This window comes from Lepidochelys olivacea, assembly GCF_965140295.1.
Source record: "Lepidochelys olivacea isolate rLepOli2 genome assembly, chromosome: 7".
Classification (NCBI taxonomy): Eukaryota; Metazoa; Chordata; order Testudines; family Cheloniidae; genus Lepidochelys; species Lepidochelys olivacea.
Genome location: NC_140417.1, coordinates 9,636,250 through 9,662,064, shown reverse-complemented (window position 1 = coordinate 9,662,064; position 25,815 = coordinate 9,636,250). Strand labels below are relative to the sequence as shown.

Sequence of the window (25,815 nt, the reverse complement as noted above, 5' to 3'; positions counted from 1 at the left end):
CCTTTCGACACCTGTCCTCCTTCTCTTCACCCCATTCTCCTCTTTCTACCTTTCTGCATCCTCCCCAGCCAATCTAGCATCATAACTTCAATGTGTCGGGGGGGGGGGGAGAAAAGGACTCACCAGGAGTTGGATAACACTCCCAGATCCAAAGCCGAAAAGGAGCCACAACCAAAGGGCAGGCAGGAGCTACTTATAGGTTCTATAGCACCAGCAGTTCTTAAAACAGAACCACAACTGTTCAGCATCAACCACCGTGCCCCAGTTGCAGGCCGAGAACCCCATCTTCCTCCACCCCCCATAGAAAGGATGCTGACTCAGAGGGAGGTTATAACTTCTGGATAGAGCCGAGCTAATTTGGGACAGACTTGGATTCAGATAAGCATTCAGGAAACTCAGAAGTCAAAAAAAAGAGAAGGGTGCAGAGCATGAGGGACTCACTGTATAACCTTGTGTCATATACACAGAGCCACATTCTTTGCGGTATAAACTGGTGTAATTCCATTGACTCCAACAAAGCTGTGCAATGGAGAATTTGGATACATTCAGAATTCAAATATACCTGACGTTTGGGCAGATGATAAGAGGGTGGAAAAATAAAAGGTGAAAGACCCAAGCTGACCTTCTGCCCCAACACTCACCTCCAGTGAAGAGTCAATGACTATACTATAGGGGGTCTAAATTAGCTGTTACCACTCAAGAGAGAGATCTTGGCGTCATTGGGGATAGTTCTCTGAAAACATCCACTCAGTGTGCAGAGGCAGACAAAAAGGCTAAGAGATTGAGAAAGGGATAGATAATAAGACATATTGCCTCTATGTAAATCCGTGGTACACCCACATCTTGAATACGGCATGCAGATGTGGTCACCCCATCTCAAAAAAGATATATTGGACTTGGAAAAGGTTCAGAAAAGGGCAACAAAAATGATTAGTGGTATGGAACGGCTGCCGTCTGAGGAGAGATTAATAAGACTGGGATTTTTCAGTTTGGAAAAGAGACGATTAAGGGGGGATATGATAGAGGTCCATAAATCATGACTGGTGTGGAGAAAGTAGACAAGGAAGTGTTATTTACTCCTTCTCATAACACAAGAACTAGGGGCCACCAAATGAAATTAATAGGCATCAGGTTTAAAACAAACAAAAGGAAGTATTTTTTTCACACAACGCACAGTCAACCTGTGGAACTCCTTGTCAGAGAATGTTGTGAAGGCCAAGACAATAACAGGGTTCAAAAATAACTAAATAAATTCATGGAGGATAGGTCCATCTATGGCTATTAGTCAGGATGCGCATGGATGGTGTCCCTAGCTTCTGTTTGCCAGAAGCTGGGAATGGGTGACAGGGGATGGATCACTTGATGATTACCTGTTCTGTTCATTCCCTCTGGGGCACCTGGCATTGGCCACTGTCGGAAGACAGGATACTGGGCTAGATTGACCTTTGGTCTGACCCAGTATGGTCTTCTTATGTACTTACAAGTGAAGGCTTGATCCAGCAAAAACAGAAGAATGTGAGTAAGATTACATCTTTGCAAGATCAGACCTGTACACAATCCCCTGGGAGGCTTGAGTTATAGGCTCAGATGGACCTTGTGCACTATATGAAATAAAATAGGAATCCAAGGGTATTATCTAACTCCTGGTGAAACAGTTTTATTGTTACACAATGAAGTTGGATTGAAGGAGAAGGAGAGTTGGAAGAGGTGAAGAGTTTGCAGGCAAGTGAACAGAGGACAGGGTGTTCTGGGAAGTGCTAAGTGTAACAGTCAGTGGGGAGATCTTGTCTTCAAGAGAAACAGGAAAATATTGTCAAATAAATGCCTATTAGGGATAATCTGGCACATCAGGCATCGGAATTTGCTTTAAGCTAGTTATGTTCTTAAGTCTTTGCAAGGTGAGGATCTACAGCTGGGAAAAGGTAGGAGAAAGAGGAGTGGATGGGGGGGCTGAAAAGAGAAAAGCAACTTAATTAATTACACACAGTCACTTAGGGAATTGTTATTATTTGTGAGTAATTATGTTCAATAACTTTTTTATTTCCTGTGCATCATTTAAATTAGGGAATTTTAGCACAACACTCTAATTTAAAAGGCAGTGCATTGTTTAATACATGATTTATAGAGAGAAGACCATCATCATTTGTTTATGGTGGCCTGCAGCATGCACTACAAACTTCCCAGACAAAGAAGGGCTCCTGAAGGAGCGCAGAGTCTCAGAACAGACAGATGATAGGGGAAATTGGACAGACAAATCGGGATTTATACACACACACACACACACACACACACACACACACACACAGAGTCAGCTAGATGAACTATAGTCAGCATGGAAGAAGTGGGAGCTGATATGTGAGATGGATAAGGATGAACTCAGAGAGGTTGTACCATACATAGGGACCTATGGTGAGGAAGGCAAAGAGATGACTGTGCACCAAGCTAACAGATGCCAGGTGTAGTTTGGGTTTTGCAAAGACAAAGCCAGGGATGACACAGGGCCCCATTTTTTCGGAACTCCAGAGGTACGAGGGGAGCTGAGCTTGGGTACGGCGGTGGCTGATTTACATGTACGGTTCCATTTTTGGGGCCATCTCTATTTTACATGTCCCACACTCTTATTCATAGAATCATAGAATATCAGGGTTGGAAGGGACCCCAGAAGGTCATCTAGTCCAACCCCCTGTTCGAAGCAGGACCAATTCCCAGTTAAATCATCCCAGCCAGGGCTTTGTCAAGCCTGACCTTAAAAACCTCTAAGGAAGGAGATTCTACCACCTCCCTAGGTAACGCATTCCAGTGTTTCACCACCCTCATAGTGAAAAAGTTTTTCCTAATATCCAATCTAAACCTCCCCCACTGCAACTTGAGACCATTACTCCTCGTTCTGTCATCTGCTACCATTGAGAACAGTCTAGAGCCATCCTCTTTGGAACCCCCTTTCAGGTAGTTGAAAGCAGCTATCAAATCCCCCCTCATTCTTCTCTTCTGCAGACTAAACAATCCCAGCTCCCTCAGCCTCTCCTCATAAGTCATGTGTTCTAGACTCCTAATCATTTTTGTTGCCATAGAATATCAGGGTTGGAAGAGACCTCAGGAGGTCATCTAGCAGGACCAATCCCCAATTTTTGGCCCAGATCCCTAAATGGCCCCCTCAAGGATTGAACTCACAACCCTGGGTTTAGCAGGCCAATGCTCAAACCACTGAGCTATCCCTCCCCCCATATTCCCTCCGTATAGTAAATAGGGCCATTTTATAACCACAATCAGGGCCAGATTATCCAAATGGCTCCAACCCCTCCCCCACCCACCCCAAGCCCCAGCATTTAGTCACCAAAGTAAGGTCTGGATTTGCAGAATGGCTCAGCACATTCAGGGCTGAATCCATTTGAAAATCTGGCCCTAAATGCTACAATGGGATGAGCTGAGTGCTTGACAATCTAACTCAGACACTTCAGGGTGGTTTTGGCAGTCAGCCTCGATGATGCATCTCAGGCATTGGCAACGTCTCACTGCAACATTTACCAGGTGTTATTTCATCAATGTACACCCACCGAGACATTTTCCCAAGACCCTCTGTTCACATAAACCACAAGAGCAAAACTCAAGTGCTTTCTTTGTATCAGCCAAAGTCTAAGAACAGAATAATAGATGTAAAGGAGAAGCTGGATTCTACTGAGACTTTCTGATCCAAATTTTGCCATTGGCAGCCATAATATATTAAAAGTCCACAGTACCAAAGGGACCATGTGGTCTTCAAATGACTGATCCTATGCTTTCAACAGAACTCAACAGCCAGAGGGAATGAGAGGTGTCTTGACAAAGGATCTGATCCAAACCTCTTTGAACGCAATGAAAAGACTCGCATTGACTTCAGTGAACTTTGGATCAGAGTGTGTTACATGTGCAGTCCCTGTGTACTTCAGGTGGGTCAAAACTCTGAGGACCCTGGCTCTGAAACTTTTCCAGATATGAGGTATTCAGTATGAGGCAACAGGTTACTGAGGAAAAGCAAGAGGAAACACAAGTTGACAATAGCTTCTCTCTTACCTGTTACCTTCCTTGCAGTGTTACTGAATAGCTGAGAACTCATCTGCCTATGATAGGCATGTCCTGAAGTCAGGATAGCAAGGCTAGTAATATAAAGAAAATCATTTTCATAGATGAAAATGGAAGGTCATATGTAGTGTTTTATTTTGAGAACCTGATCCAAAGCGCTGAGAAATCAATGGGAGTTTATTGAGCACAGTGGACTTTGAATCAAGCCAGGATAGCTCAAAACGAATGATTTTTTAAAAAATTGAATTTTCATTTTAATTAGATTTTATTTAAATATATTTTTCTTTAAAAAAAACTATTTGAAAATTATGTCAATCGATATTAAGGCTTAGATTTACTATAATAATCTACTAAAATCTTTTAAATTTAAATAAAATAATAATATTCAATCAATAGGTTTGCTTCCGAAGCTTTAAAGATATTCAAACCCTGAACTGGTGGAAGTAACTGACTTGGCACCTGAAACCAGACCTTGTTGTAGTGCTCAACCAGCTTCTGACAGAAGTAACCTTTTCTGCTGGCGCAGATAGAATATTTCCTTTGTTTCAGTTTATTCAATCACTTCGGTTCCTAATTCAAAGTTGAGAAACCAATGAGGAGCTGAAAAAACTGGAAAGCTTATTTTGCTCTCCCAATCTATGAATAAAAACCAGGTGTGAAAGGTTGAGATCTGCTAGTTCTAAAACCTGGAAAGAGTGGTGACCAGAAATAATCAGTTCAATTTATAACTACCATTCATACTTCCTTGGTTTAATGCGGCTTAATAAATCAGTTTTAAATACAAAACAAGTTTTAATAAAGTTATTTCCACCTTCCTTGTGTGTCACTAACTAATAATTAGATAAGAAATCCACCATTCACCATTTTCTAACATCAAAATTGTAAAATTTAAGAACCTTAGTAAGGTAGGTTGCTTCAATAAATGTGAATCGATATAGTGTATACTCCTGGTTGGTAAAAAGAAAACTTGGAAACTATAAACTACAACCCAAACTCAAGTGGTATAATTATGCAGTAAATGTTAATTCAAATAAATTAAAAAAATAAAACATTTTGAAATATATCCTAGCTCAGGGCAGTAAAGAAGAGGATTTGCTAGTTGAAGACAACAACTAGCTTAGACAGACATGTTTCCATAATACTGGAGAATGCACCTAAAAAAAATAAGAGCGGGGACATCGCCAGCTGGTGTCAATAGTCAGAAACCGACAGCGATTTCAATACAGCTATGACAATTGACACCAGCAAAGCTTCTTCCCGAAAGCACGTGCGCTTTTGAGAATAAAGATGATCCAGACTAGGAAACTAAGAACAGTTTATACCAAGTGCTATATGAAAGGGAGAGAATCCACTGCTCTTTTAACTATGTTGTCAGTAGTATTCTACTAAATCTTCGATAGCACTTCCTTGTATGGCAAGGTCAGCTGGAGGATATGATTTACTGTCTGCCAAACATGTGCCTTTTATTTCCCCATGAGGGAAAAAAGTAGATTGTGTCCTTGTTTTAACTGAACCTAGAATGACTCACAGAGGAGGAACCCCCAAGGGATCTGCTGAGGACAGTTTGCATTGCTAAGAGTTCTAGGATATTCCCAGAACAATAAGAAACCCACAGCTTCAACTGGCATCCTAGTTCCTCCGGCTCTGCTTGCCACTCCAGACAAAAGACAACCACCTGTCCCCAATAAAATGTGCATTCCCAGCACCAATGCCTTCCCTCCCCAAACTGAAAAGGGGGGACCGATTGCCCTTGCATGGAACCCTGAACTCTGCAGAAAGGGCAGCCTGGGGAGAGGTTTACCTGTGGGGTGGTGCATGATGCTCCAATTCAGCCAGATTCCGGGGGCTGCTGCTGTCTGTGCAGTGCTCAGCTTGGCAGTGTGCATCCCTCTCCACGTGAGGGGCAGGGCTGCCATGGGGGACACGTGGGCATAGGCAGCAGAGCCTGTGGTTGCTACTGGTTATGGAATGATCGCCCCTGGCTTGGGCTGGGCTTCTTAGCCCCAGCTGCACCAGGCAGCTCCCAGGCTACTCCCTCCACCAGGCATTTCCAATAAATGCAATAGGGCTGGGGAGAGCTAACCGCATCACACAGACAGCAGTGGAGTTTTGGCATCTATTTGTTTTATGTAAGTTGTTTGCTGGCCACAGAGTGCGATTCATAGCTGGGGTTTTGGAAGTTCTGGGGCTAGGGGGAGAAAATCAGCAGTTACACAAGCTTACGGCTGCACAGTAGAAAAGACTAGAGATACGCTCCAACCAAAGGCCCAGAGACAACTTGTGAGGGGGCATGCGGGGGCACATGTCCCCTGCTGCATACCACCAGAACCTTTAAATTGTGCCCTGCCTCCCCTCCCACCACTGTCAACAGTTACGTGTCGCCTCTGCCCAGAGCCCCAAAGTCAGGAGGAATTTGAAATCCCCATAGCCCACGGTACATTTCCTAAGGGGTCTCTAGCTTTACAATAAAGTGACCCAAAAGAGCCTATAGTTTTCTTACACAATGCCTGCTGAAACACCACTGCCTGATGCTGGTGATATTGCCAGGTTTCGGCCTGTGTGGAATTGCCCTGTTTTGGAGAAAGGGAATTGAGGAGCTGGCAGGTCAGCTCTGATGGGCTAGTGGAATATTCAGACTTTCCAGACCCATTGATTGGATTGACCACATCAGCCCCCTCTTTGAATCCCTCCACCAATGACCCCGCTTCTCTACCACATCAAACATAAGCTGCTGATCTTTCCTTTCAAGGCCCCTCACAGTCAATCCTCACCAGACCTGTCATCTTTCATTTGTTATCAGGCTGTCGCTGCTCACCTCCAATCACCTGGGATGCCGGCCTCCCTTTGCCCACCTGTTAAATTTCCAAACAGGACCTTCGTTCTTTCTCCCATTCCTCTCTACACCCTTGGGAGGGGATCCCTGTAAAAATCCATATATCCACCTCATTATCCATTATCCCTCTTGAGAACTTTCCTTTTCCCAGATACCTGCAAAAGACTGGACAACACATAGGCTGCTGGTGCATTGAGAACAGCCTATCATGCTGAACAGTACTGTCTCACTATTTACTTGTACTCCTGTCTGTCTGCATCCAACTGTTGCCTTTTGTCTTATTCTTAGATTTTAAGCACCTTGGAGCTGTGGCAGCTTTTTTGTTCTGTTTGTACAGCACCTAGCACCATAGGATCCTGGTCCAGGACAGGCGCTCCTAGGTGCTACTGTAGTACAAATTATCCCTTCCCAGAAGGAGAAAGTGAGGCACAGAGCGGTTTCAGTGATTGGCGCAAGGCTACCCAGTGAGTCAGTGTCAGAGCTGAATTTAGAACAAACCTCTCTAACCATTAGAATCTACGGATAGCCATGTAATATCCACTGCCCCTAAAGGCTTCCGTTCTGCTGGCACAGGCTGGTACAGTAGGTAATGTACCAGGTCAACCAATGCAAGATCCTGGTGGTAGATGGTCATTATAACTAGCCCAACATTTGAGAGCTAGCTTGCCAACATTTGAAGTGAAACAGGAGACATAACAGCAGAACAAAATCATAAAAGGAAAAGCAAATAAAATAACTGACTTCAATTTCTCACTGCTATTAATCAAAACAAACAGACAAGACTAAATAGATCAGCCCCTTTAAATACCTAAGATTATCCCCATATGTCACTTAGTAAACTATGAGCCGAATTAGATCTTATAGCCCCTATAGAAACTGATGCAATCTGCATATGGATTGGGAGTTAAAAGTTTTAAGTATTTTTAGTATTGTTAGGAACAGAGTAATGCTCTAACCATTCCACAAATCATCTCTCCACAGGTTTGCTGGGTGACCTTGGGCAAGTCATTTCTCCCCATACTTCAGTTTCACCATCTGTAAAATAGGGATACATCTATTAACTTCCTTTGCAAAACACTTTGAGATCTACTGATCAAAATTGTTACGAGAGCCAGGTCTTCTTCTTGTTGTTAATAATAATTAATAATACTCTCCTTGAAGTCAAACTTACTTTAAAAGATTTTATCCTAGGAAAATTCTGATTCTATTTTAATAGCCTTTTCCAGGCAAGTTTGCTGGTCTAAATTTCAGAAATGGTTTTCAATTTCATTTAGCCCTTCACTGATCTGTAAATGCTAAATAATTCTTGTTTTATGGCTACTTAAGAACTAGTGGTTTTATAGTCTGTGATTTTAGGCATGTTTTTAATTTTCTTCATCTGTTTTTCAAGTTGCTATGCAACTCCCCTATCTTATACAATACCATTATTTTTCCCTCCAAAATAAAATCTCTTAGTAACACAGATAGCGTGTTCTGTTTTGCTAATTATTTGTCATGTCCCCCATTGATTTTGTTCATCTCCTTAAGCGGTTTAATCCCTTATCAGTCTACTTTTACTCTGTCTAGGCTGTTCTAATGTTGCCTGTGCCCATGCTATCTAAATGATTTTGTTTCTACCTGCAATTTGATTTGAAACATGGCTTTAGTTTAAAAGAGCTGGCTGAGGAGCTCGCTGGATCATTAATGTTAATTTTCAATAAGTCTTGGAGCACTGGGGAAGTTCCAGAAGACTGGAAGAAAGCTAATGTTGTGCCATTTTATAAAAAGGGTAAATGGGACGACCAGGATAATTATAGGCCCGTCAGCTTGACGTTGATCCTGAGCAAGATAATGGAGCAGCTGATACGGGATTTGATTAATAAAGAAGTAAAGGAGGGTAATGTAATTAATGCCAATCGACATGGGTTTATGGAAAGTACATCCTGTCAGAGTAACCTGTTTTTTTTTTAATTATTATTTTACAAGTTTGGTTGATAAAGTTAATAGTACTGACATAATATACTTACACTTCCTGTAAGGCATTTGACTTAGTACAGCATGACATTTTGATTAAAAAGCTGGAACAATATAAAATTAACATGGCATACTTTAAAGCATTAAAAACTGGCTAACTGATAGGTCTCAAAATGTAACTGTAAACAGGGAATCATCATCCATTGGGGTCCCGGAGGGCCTTGGCCTTAAACACCTTTAGCAATGATCTGGAAGAACACACAAAATCATCACTGATAAAATTCACAGCTGACATGAACAATTGGGGGAGTGATAAATAATGAAGAGGACAGGTCACTGATACAGAGTCATTTGGATCACTTGGTAAACTGGGCGTAAACAATGTGTGTGTTTTAAATGGCTAAATGGAAATGTATACAACCAGGAACAAAGAATGTAGGCCATACTTACTGGATGGGGAAGCAGGGTCTCTGAGAAAAATTTGGGAGTTGTGGTGGATAAGCAGTGACATTGTGACAAAAGCAGTGACATTGTGACATTGTGACAAAAGAGCTAATGCAAACCCGGGATGTATAAACAGGGGAATCTCAAGTAGGAGTAGAGGTTGTTTTACCTTTGTATTGGAACTGGTGTGACCACTGCTGGGATATTGTGCAAAGTTCTGGCGTCTACAGTTCAAGAAGGGTGTTGACAAACTGAAGAAGGTTCAGAGAAGAGGCAAGAGAATAATTAGAGGAATAGAAAACCTGCCTTACAAGGATAGACTCAAGGAGCTCAATCCATTTAGCTAACAAAGAGAAAGTTAAGGGGTGACTTGATCACTGTCTATAAGTACCTACGGGGGGTACAAATATTTAATAATGGGCTCTTCAGTCTAGCAGAGAAAATCATAACACAATCCCATGACTGGAAGCTGAAGCAGGACAAATTAAGACTGGAAATAAGATGTAAATTTTTACAGTGAGAGTAATTAATTGGAACAATTTACCAAGGGTAGTGCTGCTTCTAGTCTGTTTGCCAGAAGCTGGGAATGGGCTACAGGGGATGGATCACCTGATGATTACCTGTTCTGTTCATTTCCTATGGGGCACCTGGCACTGGCCACTGTCAGAAGACACAATACTGAGCTAGATGGACCTTTGGTCTGACCCAGTAGGGCCATTCTTATGTGGATTCTCCATCACTGACAATTTTTAAGTCAAGATGGGAATTTTCTAAAAGATCTGCTCTAGGAATTCTTTTGGAGAAGGTCTATGGCTTATGTTATACAGACTAGATGATCACAATGATCCCTTCTGGCCTTAGAATCTATGACCCTAGGGTGGTGGTGATCAAAGGACATAATTGGCAATAGGAAGGGAGACAGATGGTTTTCTCTGGGGATGGTCCAAGACTGTGGAATTAACTTCCCCCCAGAACAAAGGACCATCAGAAACCTTGCCACTTCCTTCTCCAAGTGCAATGTGCATTTTTACCTTGTCTTCTCTGATATAAACACATGGCAACAGGAAATTCATATTAAAACCAAAAAACAACAAACAACAACATCCATCCCATTCCCCCCTCCCCTCCCCAACACACACACACAACCAAAACAAGACATTCAGCTGCACACACTTCTCCCTCTGGGGAGAGGATGGGAGAACCAACAGGACAGATGTGTAGTCATGTTGCTTAATGCACTACTGGAAGGTGTTCAGATTTATAGAATCATAGAATATTAGGGTTGTAAGAGATCTCAGAAGGTCATCTAGTCTAATCCCCTGCTCAAAGAAGGACCAACACCAGCTAAACCATTCCAGCCGGGCTTTAAAAACCTCTAAGGTTGGAGATTCCACCACATCCCTAGGTAATCCATTCCAGTGCTTCACCAACCTCCTAGTGAAATAGATTCTATGGTGATGAGCATGATACAAGACCCTATGAAGAATAGAAAAGAAAAAAGTCCTCAAATATATTGCAAATTCTGACATTATAATTTGCTCTTTAAAGCATTCTCCTTGTCACCTTTTATGTCCTGTTATGAAGTCTAGTTCAAACATTACTACTCATCATTGGAAATCTGATTAAGGACAGGTTTAATAAGTAGAACATGACATTGCTCTTTCTACCCCCATCTCCATCGAAAGCCATGTAGTTATAGTGGGCTGCTCCAGAACAGCAGAGTGGGCCACTTGACCGGCTCCCTGAAGCCACCAGAGGCTAGGAGGAGAGAGCAGGCTGACTAGTCAGCCCTGAACTGGAGATCCAATTTGAGTGAGTGGCAAAGGGGGGAGGCGGAAGAGAGGAGATTCTCTTTGAAGGAAGGTACAATATAGTCACCCCTTTTTTAAAACTTGTTCAGCAGGGCAACCTCCTCCTTTCCTTATTTGTTCATGTCACATCATACCGTTGGATCACAACATCACATCGCAACAGTAAAAAGTTCAATGCAAGGAACTACGCAGAAGAAGCCATTTGCAGCGCACAATAACTTTATTGAACCTGCAGATTATAAACAATACAATATACCTCGTATTTACATGCCAATGGATGGCGCTCTTTATATTCAACAGCTGTCTACATGTATTCAGGTGCTGCTTTTGTTATACAGCATGCTCGGCACAGCACCTAGGCAAAGGCTGAACCAAAACCCTGGCTCTGAATGCCACAAGCTAGATGTGAACCCAAATCCTATGGTTTAAGGCCACCACTCGTTTTGATGTAATGTCACCATAAAAACAATGCTTCACAGCATCCATGGAAAATTGGGATTGGCCCTGATCATATCTTGGATGATCTCACAATAATCACACAATGGGCAACTGTGATTTGTTAGCATTAAAGGGTATTATTTTGATTGTCCCCTTGTGTTTCCAGTGGAACACAGGAATGAGAACTCCTGGAGGCCTATATAGCCTGCACAAATCTCCTCACCGCTGCTGCTTGTGTTCCCTCTTTGGCTCTTGCACACAGAGTGGGGCTAGTAATTAGATAAATCAGAGGTCCTGCCCAACAAAGGAATTCTTAAAACGGTATTGATATTTCATATAAAGTATTTGTCTTTCATAACACCCATTTCACTGCAGGGCATCGTGTGAGAAGCTAATTTTATAGATTTGTATTGTATTTCCAAAGGATTATAAAACTAACCAATTATACAATGCTATCTTGGGTCCTACATGTGTCTCTGGATGAGTTGTACACCTCTGACTCGTGTCTTCAGATTAGATAATACTAGTTTTATAATTTCCTCCTCCACCCACCCACACATTACCAACAGGTGAGGAGTAGACAGGACCTCCTCTTCCAAAATATGGTCAAACTGGAGCCTTTAAAAGTGACTGGAAGGCACTCACTTAGGTGAGATCTCTCAAGCTAGAGATTTCATCTGCTGGAAAGATGCCGGTGTCTGAAGAGATCTTAGCCAAAAAGGCCACAAAAGTCATGCCTGAGAATCCCAAACAGACTGATTTTCAGCTGGTGCGGATCAAGAGCACTTGGTGTCGGATCAAGAAGGGGGAAGCCATATGCAACTCCAAAGATAAGATAACCACCTCACAGGCTAAAATGTAAGTATAAAAGCTTGTGCTAAGAATACTTGATAAAAATCTGATGACAAGCTTGCTATCAATCTGGCTTGGGTTAGTCGTGTTATATCACCTTTCAGGTGGGGGAAATTGAGAGATTTGTTAGGCTTGTGCAACTGAAAAATGTTATCTAATGTCACTGCGGTGAGTGGGACTGAAACCCACCAAAAGGAGACATTCCAAGTAGAGGCTCAAACATGTTTCTCAACCCATCTTTCTGTGTGCCAGCAGTGCCGCACAAATCAGGTGTTCATCATACACCTTGGCATAAATGGAGTGAGTTGAAGGGGAGATAATTATCCCCCTCTCTGATTTTTTCACACTTTTGTGTATGTAGCAGATAAAGCTTGGAAGCTTTCTTAAAATGTCTGAGGAGTAATTAGAGGAACATGGGGATTTTTGCAGTTTGGGGTCAGTCAGTGCATATTCATAATCATTGTGGATAAAATGGGGGGTGTAGCAGATGTTTACAGAGTCGGGTAATGAAATACATAGCTTGGAAAAACAAATGCAAAAGGTACTAAAAACCACTGACATGATCAAAAAGCAGAATGCAGCTGTCACAAAATTTAGGGGAAGTTCTCCACCTGTGGCAAGGTTAGAAAAGGGTCACGGATGGGTGAATGTTTTCCCTTCAGGCTAAACACAGCTCTCTGCAGGAATGTCTCCCTCCTTAATTAACCTTGGATTGCAGGAGGATCCCCTTTCATCAGAATACAGAGCCTCATTTTGCTATTAAATATGAATGGAATACTCACAAATGTGGGGCTTTGTTTTTTGAACATCAGAAGTTTTCCAATATTTGCAGTGTCTTTATTCTATTATCACTGTGTCTGATCCTTCTCCCAATCAATTTGATAGGAGTTTTGCCGTTGGCTTCAGCAGGAACAGGTAAATAAGGTGCCACTTCCGCAGCAGACACTGCGTAGGCAGATCTGGATTGAATTCAGTGGGGCTCTATCCAGGCATAGAGGTCTGCTTGTGCAGAGCTCATTCCAGGATGGGGTCCTTAGTCAATAACGTAATTAATTGACTTAAGGCCCAGTCCGCAAAGAATTGCTCATGTAAAATATCCGTTAGCAAATGGCAGGTTTGGGCTCTATTTCATAGGCATTCTGCAATTCAGACCAGGCTGTCTCCTCACCTGACCATCTCCCATGTGGCTAAAGTTAGAGTTAGGCTAAAGTTAAAAGTCTCTAAGTCACTTGGGGCCAATTTTTACTGGCATTTACGTCCTTAAAGAGGCAGATAGGTGCCTAGTAGGAAAAGCAGGTAGGTACCTAACATCCATTGATTTCAGTGGAAGTTAGGCACTTACGGCCCAGATGGACAAAGGTATTTAGGTGCCAACCTCCCATTGACTGCTGTGGGAGGCAGGTGCCTAAATACATATGATAATCTGTGTTTAGGTGGTTTTGGATACATCTACACAGCAAAAAATAACCCTGCAGGAGCGAGTCTCAGAGCTCAGGTCAGTTGACTCAGGGGCTTAGAGACCTACCTCCTCCCACGTACACACCACATTTTAGAGCCTGGGCTCTAACCTTAGCCCCACCGTTTACATGGCTATTTTTTAGCCCCCGTAGCATGAGACCAAGTCAGTTGACCTGGGCTCTGAGAATTGATGTTGCGGGGTTTTTTTTGCTGTGTAGACGTACCCTTTGAAAATCCACCAGGCATCTGTGTACTTCCTTAGGCCTCTGAATAATACAAGTAACTGATTTTTCTCTTTGGGTGCCAAATAAAAAAGCCCTGGGGGGGGGGGGGAAATGTGGGAATGTGGTTAGTTTCAAACCAAACCTGAATTTTGGGGGGTTTTCTTGCTGAAATCGCAAAATGGAGGGGGTTGGGGGGGAAGAGAGAAAAATTGTTTCGGATAAAAACAACACCTGAAATGAAACTAAATATAAAAACCAAAAATAATTTTTGTCAGATTTTCATTTCGTTCCATTTCCAGGGTTTTTTCCAACCCAAAATGAAATTTTTAAAAAAGGCATAGAGCTAAGTTTCTAAACCTATGAAACGAAAAAAGTCAAATCATTTCATTTTGAAATGGTCAAAACTATTTTGGCTCTTTTGAAAATGTAAATGTCCTTTTTCTACCTGAGATGGGTCCCTGAAGTTAACCTGAATTCACAGATAGTTTCAGTACTTCTCACCCCCCGCCCCTCCCAGCCAAGGCATTTTCTGGTGAATTTACTATTTGCTGAAACAATTTTACCAGGCTCTACTAAGCCCCTTTGGAAATCTTTCCCCACCCATAATCCTATTTAATAGGCTCTGTTGCATTCTTAGGGCTAACTTCTGTTCTCACTGAAACCAAAGGGGAAAAAATGAAAATTGGACCTAAATAAACAAGGGGAAAAATATGAAGTGGTAGATGTGACTGAATTATTTTAAATGAAAACATGTCAGTGTAAAATGTCTCTGAACTATTCTAAATTTTTCAGCAATTTTTTTTGCCAAAAATACGACATTTTTTCATCAAAATGGAACAAAAAATTAGGTTTCAATTCAAATCATTTTTGTTTCTCTTTTTCCCTCCTTCCTTGCCCCTTTTTATGTCTATAAAAGTACAATAAAAGAGAGGAAAGGGGAAAGCAAAAAAAGTGAAAATAAAAAAATTAGATTATAATTTAATCAAAAAAATTGTTTCATCTTGGCATAATATCAAAAAGTTGTGGGAAGAACATTGTAAAACATGAAAAAAAAATAATTTCTTTAGAAATATGTTGTGGAAAATACAATTTTTCCAAGCCTAGTTAAAGCCTTGATTAAGCCAAAAAAGCTTTGACCTCTGTCCTGAAAAATCACCAGGTATAGGCTATGGCAGGCTGACCTCTACTGGAAAAGCTCTGCTATTTCATCCCAGAAAGGCAAGTTCTGTGGAGCTTCTTGTTTCCCTTTTGAGACAGTAGATCTGAACTATTACAGAATACGGGCCTGGGATTAGGGCCAGGGTATGGGTTGCCAAAGTAAGAAAGCTATTTCAACTGCAGAACTGCTTAAAAATAGAAGGACTTAGCTGGATTAAAGCCAGAGCGGTCAGTTTTGGAGTTACCACAAGCTCTAAGAAAGCGCAGCGCAACTATGTGTTGCCACTAAGAGGATCCCTTCACAAACATTAGAAACAAGGCCCTGTGTAGATCACGATTTCATGGACTGCACTGAAATCACGGAATTAGCCCAATATCATGATTCTTCCAACAGTGGGGAAAGTGGGCATGCCTACCTCTGATGCCCATTCATAGTATCAGAGAACATCAGGGTTGGAAGGGACCTCAGGAGGTCATCTAGTCCAACCCCCTGCTCAAAGCAGGACCAATCCCCAATTTTTGCCCCAGACCCCTAAATGGCCCCCTCAAGGATTGAACTCACAACCCTGGATTTAGCAGGCCAATGCTCAAACCTCATGGTATTTAGCTAATTCAGCTGCTTGCAGCGGGTGGGCAGGCCAGGGGAAGGGCTGTGATGGGTCTCACCATAACACTGGCCATCTGGCTCAGCTCCAGCCCAGGCCACTCTGCTGCTCCGGTCTGGTGAGCTAGTGGGGAGAAGGGGTCAGGGCTGACAACGAGTAGCATTTAGAAGCCTGGGCCTACCCCACAACAGTCCCTGGAAGGCCGAGGGAAGACACAGCAGCAGCGGAAACCAGGATCCACTGCTTGGAGTGAGAGAGGGTGGGGGGCAGGGTGAAGGAGCCCCTGTCCCAGTTGGGGGATGGATTCCAGTCTCACCCCAATCTCCCCACCAAGGCAGGGCCCCTCCAATACTCATGCTCTAAGTGACAGGTCCTGGTCTCAGTTCCTTCAGCATCTCCTGTGGCCTATTGGGGGCTACTATATGCTGGGCTTAGGATGACCAGGTATACGGTTTTCGACTGGAACACCTGGTTGAAAAGGGACCCTGACAGCTCCGGTCAGCACCACCTCTGTGGCCTTGCCCCCCCCCCCTTACTCCTGTCTGGGTCCCCCACTCCCAGAGACACAGCCCTGCTCCCAGGCTCTGGGGGGGGGGGCGGATAGGGGTAAGGGGGCTGGCTTTCACACCCCCACTACTAAAAATGTTCCAGCACCACTGGGTGCCAGGAGAGGCAGGCAGCCTGCCTTAACGCCCCTGCTGAGGCGCTGACCAGGAGCCACCCGAGGTAAGCCCACACCCTAACCCCCTGTCCCAGCCCTGAGATCCCCACAGCCAGAGCCCCCTCCCACACCCTGAACCCCTCATCCCCAGCCCCACCCCAAGAGCCAGCACTCCCAGCCCAGAGCGCTCACCCCCTCCCGTACCCCAACCCCCTGCCTCAACCCTTAGCCCCCTCCAGCACTCCGAATCCCTCAACCTCACCCCCCAGCCTGGAGAACCCTCCGGCACCCAAACCCCTCATCCCCAGCCCCACCCCAGAGTCCTCAACCCCAGCAGGAGCCCTCACCCCCTCTCACACCCCAAGTCCGCGCCCCAGCCCAGAGTTCCCTCCAGCACCCTGAACCCTTCGTTCCTGACCCCACCCCAGAGCCCTCACCCCCTCTTGCACCCCAACCCCTTCCCCAGACCAGTGAAAGTGAGCCAGTAGTGAGTGTGGGGTGGGGCCTTGGGGAAGGTGCAGGGCCTCTGGGCAGGGCTAGGGTGTTAACGTTTTTTGCAACTAGAAAGTTGGCAACCCTAGGTGGGCTAGAGCTCCTAATCACCACGCATTGCCTCTGCTGCCCCACTTTCCCGCCAGCTCGCTAGACAGCTTTGCTAGGTCCCTCTGAAGAAACTCCTCACAATCTTCTCTAGTCTTGACTAGCATAAATAATTGTGTCATCTGTAAGTTTTGTCTCAGGACTTCTCACTCCCTGCCCTTCCAAGTTCATTAAAAAGAAATGTATATGAAACATTTAATACAGAACCTCAGGTAATTCATGGTTAAAATGTTGCCATGTTGGAAATTGGTCTCTCTTTCATAGCCACATGTAAGGAACTTAGTCAAAGGTTTTCCTGAAAATTTAAATACATTAGAGCACTCATCTCTGCTATCTTATAGACAAATTAGTGAATTTGAGAGGAGCAATTTGCCTTTACAGAAGCCATACTAGTTAGTCTTTGTTATATCATTTTCCACCTACCTGTTTCCTCATTTGATTTTTAATGATCCCCTCAGCCATTTTTCCTGGTGCTGAAGCAAGGTGGACTACTCTACAATTCCCAGAATCACCCCTATTGCCTATTTTAAAGATCAGTACAATATTTGAAACCCTACTCTTTTCTGGTGTAGTAGTAAACTTTAATGAGAGATTGCATATCTCAATCAGTAAGCTAGCTGCTTCATTTTTAAATTCTTTTTTTACATAGAAGGTACCTAGCTTAATTGATCTCACACCATGTTTTGTGATCCCTGACAGAGGCAAAAGTGTTTCAGACCTTGGAATTTCCTGGACAGTTGAAGCTCCCATCTCTTTCTGCTACAAAGTGGTAGAAACATGCAATCTTCTGGATCCTGCCAACAGTACACTCCTTTTTGGGCACATCATAGATTCTCAGCAATTAGAGATAGCCATTGATAGAGAAAGAGAACAGAGGCGTTTTATTGTAATGGATCAGATTGTCGATGAAAATTATGGCTCAAAAGTGAGAAAATACTTTGAAGCCAATAATGTTCATTATAAAATCCTTTCCCTGCCCACCACAGAAGAAACCAAATCCATGGATCTGGTCCTAAGCATCTTGCAAGAAGTTCACAACTTCGGCATCGACAGGCGTAAAGAGCCCATTATAGCAATTGGAGGAGGGGTTTGCCTTGATATCGTAGGCATTGCAGCATCACTCTATAGAAGACGCACCCCTTATATTCGTGTCCCAACGACCCTCTTAGCTTACGTTGATGCCAGTGTGGGAGCAAAGAATGGTGTAAATTTCCTTCAGTGCAAGAACAAGCTTGGAGGCTACACTCCTCCTGTAGCTACTTTTCTGGACAGATCCTTCATCCAAACTATTCCCCGTCGACACATCTCCAACGGTCTTGGTGAAATTTTGAAGGTACCTTTTTTTGGAATACAGATGTACTTTTGCTATATTAATTATTAATAAAAAGTTAGATCTGTGTGTGAGCCTAGAGCTTTGTGTAAGATGTTTTATACACCCAAAGGGTGGGCTTTTCAAAGCCACCAAAAGAAGTTGGACAACCAAATCTCATTATTTATTAATCATGGCCACCCACATATTTTATAGTAGTTTGGCTTCTAAGAATCTAAAAGTGTGCCTAGCCCAGCCTCTTGGGACCTGTGGGGGGGGGGGCAGAGAGTCAGGATGGGACGACTCACCAGCACGGCGCCTCCTGCTGGTTGTCTAGGGAATTAGCTCTTCCCAGCCCTGGAGTACCCTCTGCCAGCTGATGTCTTGCCTACCGCTGGCCCCCGTGTCCCTCCCGGACCCTGGTGCCCTTCACCCAGGGGTTCTGCCCACCGCAGCAACCCACAATCTGGGTCTCCCCATTCAGGAGAATCCCCAACCCTCTATCCCCACCTCACCTCAGTGTCTACTGTCAGTCATCATCTAGCCCCCACTCACCGGGGCTGACTGCAGTCTGTAAAGGCCACTCATCATTGGCAAAGGGGGAGGGGGGTTGGACCTGTTGCCTCTGCCTACCTAGGGGCTGCCCCTTGGAAGCCCCAGTACCCTTTTGTAGGCCTTTGACAAGGCCTGCAGCCTGGGGTTTTACTAGGCTGGAGTTCCCCAGCTCCCTCTGCCCTTCACACAGTACTGCTCCACTCAGCTTCCCAGGCAGCCAGGTCCTTCTCTCTCAGGGGCTAGAGAGAGACTGTCTCAGCTTCTGGCCCACGGCCCTCTTATGAGGGCCAGCTGGGCCCTGATGGCACTGGCTACAGCTGTAGCTGCTTTCCCAGTTAGCCCAGCTCTCCTCACTGCAGCCCTCTCCAGGGCTGCTCTATCCCCTTCCAGCAGGAGCAGGGTTACCATCCTGCTACAGGACCCCTGATAATTTTTCAAGATACACATAACTTATAAAGAAAAGGAGGACTAACAATAAATTGGTTAGTCTCTAAGGTGCCACAAGTACTCCTTTTCTTTTTGCGAATACAGACTAACACGGCTGCTACTCTGAAACATAACATATAGCAAAGCCAGATGTCAACTGTAGAGAAAACAGATGGAAGAAAACTCTTTCATTTCGGACCTGATCCAAAACTTATTCAAATCTATGGGAGTCTATTTACCTCTATTCATTTTGGATCACTGTCCACTAAGAGTAAAGATAAACTTTAGTTTTTTCAGAATGGAGGAAAAACAGGGAAGTTAGTTACATTTTTAGCCAAAGACGTGTTCTACAAGACCATTTATACATGCCTCAAATGTTCAAAATATATGTTGAGTTTGGTTGACCAATGGTATTCTCAATCTTTCTGGGCCAAATTCTGCTCTCATTGTAAATCTATAGTTATGCCCTTAAATTTACATAATTTACAGCTTTGAGATCTATCGATGTAATGTAGTGCAAAGTAGGATTATTGTGTCAAGTTAAGAAGTATTTAAATGTATTAAAAATGCATCCATCCCAAATGCATGCATGCAATATTAGTAAAACCTATGCAATTTGAACCGCTGCCCACAAAACTAAAAACCCTTCCAAAACCCCCAGCCCACTATATCACCCACACTCCCATTCACTCAATTCTCTCTAAAAACAATCCTGGGGGGAAAGCCTGGATTATCCTGGTGAGGTCCAGCATCTCGTTAAAAGGGCCTTAACCTGCTTGCCAGATAGATGGAAAAGCCCTTTGCAAACTACCTGTACCTGGACAGCCAGAAGCAACCAGTAATCCAACATTTATTGGCATGCATGCACTAGGATAATATAGTACTAGTTGTATGTATTTCAATATGTACTTTTCCTACAGTGTATTATTTGCTGATATAAAAATTCACCTTTTAAAGTGCTTCTTTCCATTCTTTATTCAAGATGGCGCTCATGAAACACAAAGGGCTCTTTGATCTACTGAAGAGCCATGGAAAATACATGCTGGACACAAAGTTCCAGTCTCACAACGGCTTGGTCAATCATGGTGATGCTGCTCTAAAAACAACCAGGCTTGCCATAGAAACAATGCTGGAAGAGCTTGCACCCAATCTCTGGGAGGATGACCTGGACAGATTGGTTGATTTCGGTCACCTTATAAGCCCAGAACTGGAAATGGTCAGTCACGAATTTTAGTTTGCAATGTCGTATTAAAAAAAACCAACAAGTTTTTAATCATAGTAAAAATGTTCTTGGAAGGTTTTGTTTTGTATTATACTTGTGAGGCAGCATATACCTGGGAGTCAGGAGACCTGGGATCTAGTCCAAGCTCTACCTGATGTAGAACAGTGGGCAAGTCATGTCCCTTCTGTGTGCCTCAGTTTCCCCTCCCAACTTTGTCTATGTTATCTGTTTTGATTTGTTAGAAATTTTGAGCCAGTGACTGTCTCATTTGTACAGAGGCACAAAGGAGCGCGCACATCTAGGCAGTAGCGTAACATAAATAGCAGCAACAATCTCAGCTATAACAATACAAATATTGCAGGGTTTTAAGATTCCAAACACTACTGCTATGATAAACTGCTGTTCAGAAGTGGTGCATGGGGACGAACAGACTCCGTCCCTGTGAAAAGGTTCAAGTGAGGTGTTTGCTGCGAAGGAACTTTCCTTCCTTCTCATTCAAAGTTCAGCCCTTGCCTTCAATCGAAGCAAAATCAAGCTCTCTGTGGGAGATTTTTATGTACCATTAATTATGTGGAAAATATTTTCTCCACTCCCCAGAAATAGAAAGGATGCTGAGAGTCAGCAGATCTCTAGTTCTATGACTGAGAGCCACATACTAGTTTTCATCTACAAAGTCAGACGCATTAAGAAAACCCAGACTAGTTACCGTAAGGGGGGAAAAAGCTAATTTTACTTTCATTTCAGAAAGTTTTACCATCACTGATGCATGGAGAAGCAGTAAACATCGACATGGCATTTATGACTTACGTGGCCTATGAAAGGGGGCTTTTAACTCCGGAGGAAAAAGCTGACATTATTCAGTGCATGAAGGGTTTGGAGCTCCCGGTGTGGCACGACGACTGCAACTTGCATCTAATAAAGAAGGCCTTGGTGGAAAGGTTGAAACACTGCGGAGGCCAGATGAGAATGCCTCTCCCAACTGGACTTGGGATGGCAGGTACTGCAACATAGCTTCAAAAGGGACAGACATTAACCAAGGGAAAGGGGGAATATTCACACCCTTTCACATACACAAGAGCAACTCATAGGCATACTCGCTAATATGGCCAGATTTTTAAAGATGTTTGGATGTAGATGGCTGCTTAGTGCGATTTTCAAAAGTGCCCAGGAACCTAACTCTCATTGTGGCGAGGCACTTTTGGAAATCCCACTAGGCACTCATCTATGTCTTTAGGGGCCGTATCACCTTTTCAAATCTGGCCCTGAGAGCATGATCAAATAGCTGTTGAATTCAGTGGGAGTTTTTCCATTGACTTCAAGGGGATTTGGATCAGGTTATTACAGTAAAGTCTTTGGGGATATTAATTACTTTTCTCTTGGAACTTTGTCAACTTTTTGGTTTTTACTTGTCCTGGCAACATTCAAAGAAAAAATAAAAAAACCCTCGTTACACCACCACTAAGGAATACAATATAACATGCCAACATGCCTGCCCTGCAGTTTGCAGTTATATATGTAGGGTTTTAATTGACCCTTTAACATCTTACTAGACCTGGACAGAGAGAGGGAATTCAGCTCCTGCATCTGACCACCAGAACTTAAAGACTGAGCTCTAATAAATTGCCTTAAGGTTCACCAATTTACTTTGCAAACATATTATAAACCATACTGGGTATTATTTCAGGACAATCCAAATACAGTGCTATATTTGTTTTTTAAAAAAATAGTAACAGTAAACATTCTTTTGTCATGCTTGAAAACATTTTCAAATAATTCTTGGAAAAAGGCAGCTGGTATACGATGCAATTAAAATACGTTGAACTAAATAGCCTACACCTCAGTGATACTAATGTCTGCCCAGAGTGACGATACACATGTAAATAGAAATAAAATTCAGACTAAAAAGCAGCACATAGCACCAGCTTGTGATATATCAGTCTACAGCTAGTCTGTAATAATTCCACCTGGTTGAATCTCTATGGGCTAAATTCACAAAGGAGATTTAGGCACCATTTCTACTCTGGGGGCAGCATGTTGGGTGTGTCTAGCTAAACCCCACAGGAAGGCTGCATCCACACTGAAGTGTGTCAGTGAAAAGTTTGGATAGAGGGGAAGCAGCGGGGAAAGGCTCTGGCAGCTCCCTGCAGCAAGGAAAGACTCCGGTGGAGTCTTTCCCTACTGCCATCCCACTGCCAGAGCCTTTCCTTGCTGCAGGGAAAGACTCTGGCAGAGGGGCGGCACTGGGATGCTACTCTGCTAAAAACAACAGTGTAGACAAGGGAGGGGGATGGGAGTGACTTAGGACACCTGGCTGAGACTGGAGGGAGGCACTTATCTTCAGCCAGGGGCTGTCCGCTGGAGTAGGTGCCTGTGTCAGGTCAGCCCTTTCTCACGAAAAGCCACAGGGAAAGAGCCCCTCACCCCGACCCCACTATAGCCAATAACCCAGGTACTCTCAGGAAATTTGGAGAGCCAGGTTCATGTCTCTGCCCCAATGGCTGTAACTATTTACACAAAGTATAACAGCTTCTAAAGAAGAGATGGAGAGAGAGAGAGGCCTACCCCCAAAATAGCCAATTGCGAGGTGGTTAGGGCACTCACCTGGCATGGGGGAGACCTAGGTTCAAGATCCTGCTCCAAATCAGGCACAATAGGGGTTCATGTGTGGATCTTCCCCAATCCCAGGGGGGCTACTGTCTATTCTGGGATGGATCAACACAGGCAGCCTGCAACATTCCCACCCCGTTTGCTTCCCAGCTGGCCTCCCACTGGGGAGTTAGGCAGAGGAACACCTTCTATGATAATCCCACAGGGGTTAGGCATGAATGAGGGCTCAGAGCAGCTCCTTAGCTGTGGGGGCTGCATCAGGATTTTGGCAGCTTTGTGCTGTGCATGCCTACCAGCGGAAACTCAGGTAACTAGAAAGATTGAGGCGCCAGTTAGGCAGCCACTAAACAGTGATTTTGTGAATGGCAGTGGTGCCTAAATCATAGGCTATCAGGGTTGGAAGGGACCTCAGGAGGTCACCTAGTCCAATCCCCTGCTCAAAGCAGGACCAATCCCCAATTTTTGCCCCAGATCCCTAAATGGCCCCTTCAAGAATTGAACTCATAACCCTGGGATTAGCAGGCCAAACCACTGAGCTATCCCTCCCCAGGACTCTATCTTTAGGTGACTAAGTCCCTTTGTGAATCTAGCCCTGTGAATAAGTCTTGTAAAGCTGCTCAGGGAGTGTTTACCTCACTTTCTGTGAATTAATTTGACATCCAGAGAAGCTTCTTCTACTAACTAAAAATCTTATTTTGCAGAAATATTCAATGATATCAGCGAGGACACCCTGGAAAGAGCGTACCAACTGTGGGCCAGCGAATGTAAGACAGCAATAGAAGAGGACTTTCTGATTCACTGAAAGCTGTAGGATCAGATAGAAGCAACACTGCCCCTTGGATGACATCCTGCAAAGCTGTAATGTAGTGATATGGGCTGGATTTCAAATAGAACAATTTCAGATGGCCTTATGAAATCAGCACAAAAGTTTGGGTTTGGGTTTTTTTAGGCAGCTGATCTGTTATGCCTATTACATTTGTACAATTTGTAATAGAAGCTCATAGGGGCCACATTTTGATCATATAGCTCCCAGCGCCTGGATAACACTAATGAAATAATTAACATCAGTCCCTGGAATTATCTCGGGCACGTAGCATAGTATATTCTGAGCACAACGCTGCTCCCATTGAAGTCAATGGCAGATCTTCCATTCCTTTTCCTTCATTCCATACGCTAGTACAGATTGTGGGGTGTTCTGAAATAGAGCTTGCAGAGGGATGACTCTTCACTGTCTGCCAATGGATCTGGAGTCAATAGAAGTGTTTCCCGAGTTAAGACTGCAGTATTAGATCTATAAGAGATATAAAAGTAGTTGGGGTTGATGTAGCAAATAAATACATTTCCTATTTATAACCGTCTTTATAGTGTAACATTGCACTAGTTACTTTTCAAAAAAGAAAAAAACTTTTCTATTGTAGTGTAAATGTCTTATCAGAAAACAATATGCTATGTAAAATAGCTAAAGAAAAGTAAAAGGCCTATGATACATTATGCAGCACTGAGAATTTTTAAGTTACTTTCCATGTTAATTGTTTGAGGCAAAAATACATATTGGCTTTTACTCTAACCATGTACAGAACCATACATTTTGAACACACTAACCATTATATAGTGTCAGATTACAAAAGCTCTTCATTTCAATGAGTAGCAGACGACAGTCTAGTCTAAGTAGCTGTGGAAGTCCTAGGATTTGGGACTTTTGAAACTACACTGAACAAAAGGCTAGAAAGTGTATAATAGAGAGCAACCCTGAACTGGCAGCAGTCTGGCCTCACAAAATGATCCATCATCACTTCTTACTTCTATGACTCTGATTAATTACATTTACCTTAGCTCGCTAGAAGGATGTACTGACTGTTATATATCAATAAAACATACTTGGTCAAATTCCGCTGTGCTGTAGATAGTGATGTAAGTTACACATTGGGTTTAGGTTGGACAAAAAAATGGGTGTTGGTGCTTTACCTGTGTAAGCTGTACAGGTTCAGGTTGTGCCTTGGGTGTGCCAAATAAGTGTAATTTATGTCACTTCCATATTGTGGAGAGACAAGTCTAGGTGGTACACGCAGAAGCAGCTCCCACTGAAATCAAGGGGAGCTATTTTATGCCTACTTACCCCAGGGTGGCTCATTCGAGCTCATAAAATGTTCACATTTGAGGCAACTATGATCACTACCTCCTTTGCAGTACCTTCTTCCCCTGCCTAGTCTTACTTCAGCTTTTGCTTTCCTGCTCCTTGGTTTTTGTTTGTGGGAGGGATGGGGAGAGGTCTGGTCCAGCAGAGTTCCCTCATACCCTTGACACTTGAAGCGTCGATACCTAAAACATGCAAAGAGAACAACACTGCCCCCTACTGAAAGTCCAGCCCACCAGGTTCTCCCCTGGCTTCTGACCGGAGGCTGCTCTGGGAAGAAGCAATCCTCTAACCACGGGAAGGTGCTTCTCACAAAGGATGCCAGCATTAACAAGAAAAAACAATTATCCAGTTATTGCCTGGGCTTTTTATTTCATGACACTATTTCCCCCCTACTATGTTTGATATTCACATCCATGTCACCTCTGCTGATCCTGCACATAACAGAGAAACCAAGTCAACAAGG

At 43.5% G+C, this 25,815-nt stretch overlaps 2 protein-coding genes across 2 annotated transcripts in view; one reads left to right on the top strand and one right to left on the bottom strand.

Annotated features, from left to right (window-relative positions):
• The window catches only part of LOC311524272 (uncharacterized protein), a 51,637-nt gene extending 45,720 nt beyond the window's left edge, over nt 1-5,917 (bottom strand). Inside the window, exon 1 of the mRNA XM_084635218.1 lies at nt 5,861-5,917. Coding sequence (XP_084491344.1) covers nt 5,861-5,876 — 16 coding nt within the window. The 5' untranslated portion in view covers nt 5,877-5,917. The remainder of the gene's footprint in view (nt 1-5,860) is intronic.
• Nucleotides 5,918-12,210: 6,293 nt separating this feature from the next.
• On the top strand, nt 12,211-25,102 carry LOC311524096 (2-epi-5-epi-valiolone synthase-like). The gene is made up of 5 exons (XM_084634890.1): nt 12,211-12,396; nt 17,796-18,429; nt 20,369-20,602; nt 21,353-21,605; nt 23,917-25,102. Exons 1-5 carry the CDS (start codon nt 12,227-12,229, stop codon nt 24,015-24,017), a joined length of 1,392 nt encoding a protein of 463 aa, XP_084491016.1. The 5' UTR covers nt 12,211-12,226; the 3' UTR covers nt 24,018-25,102.
• Nucleotides 25,103-25,815: the final 713 nt, after the last annotated feature.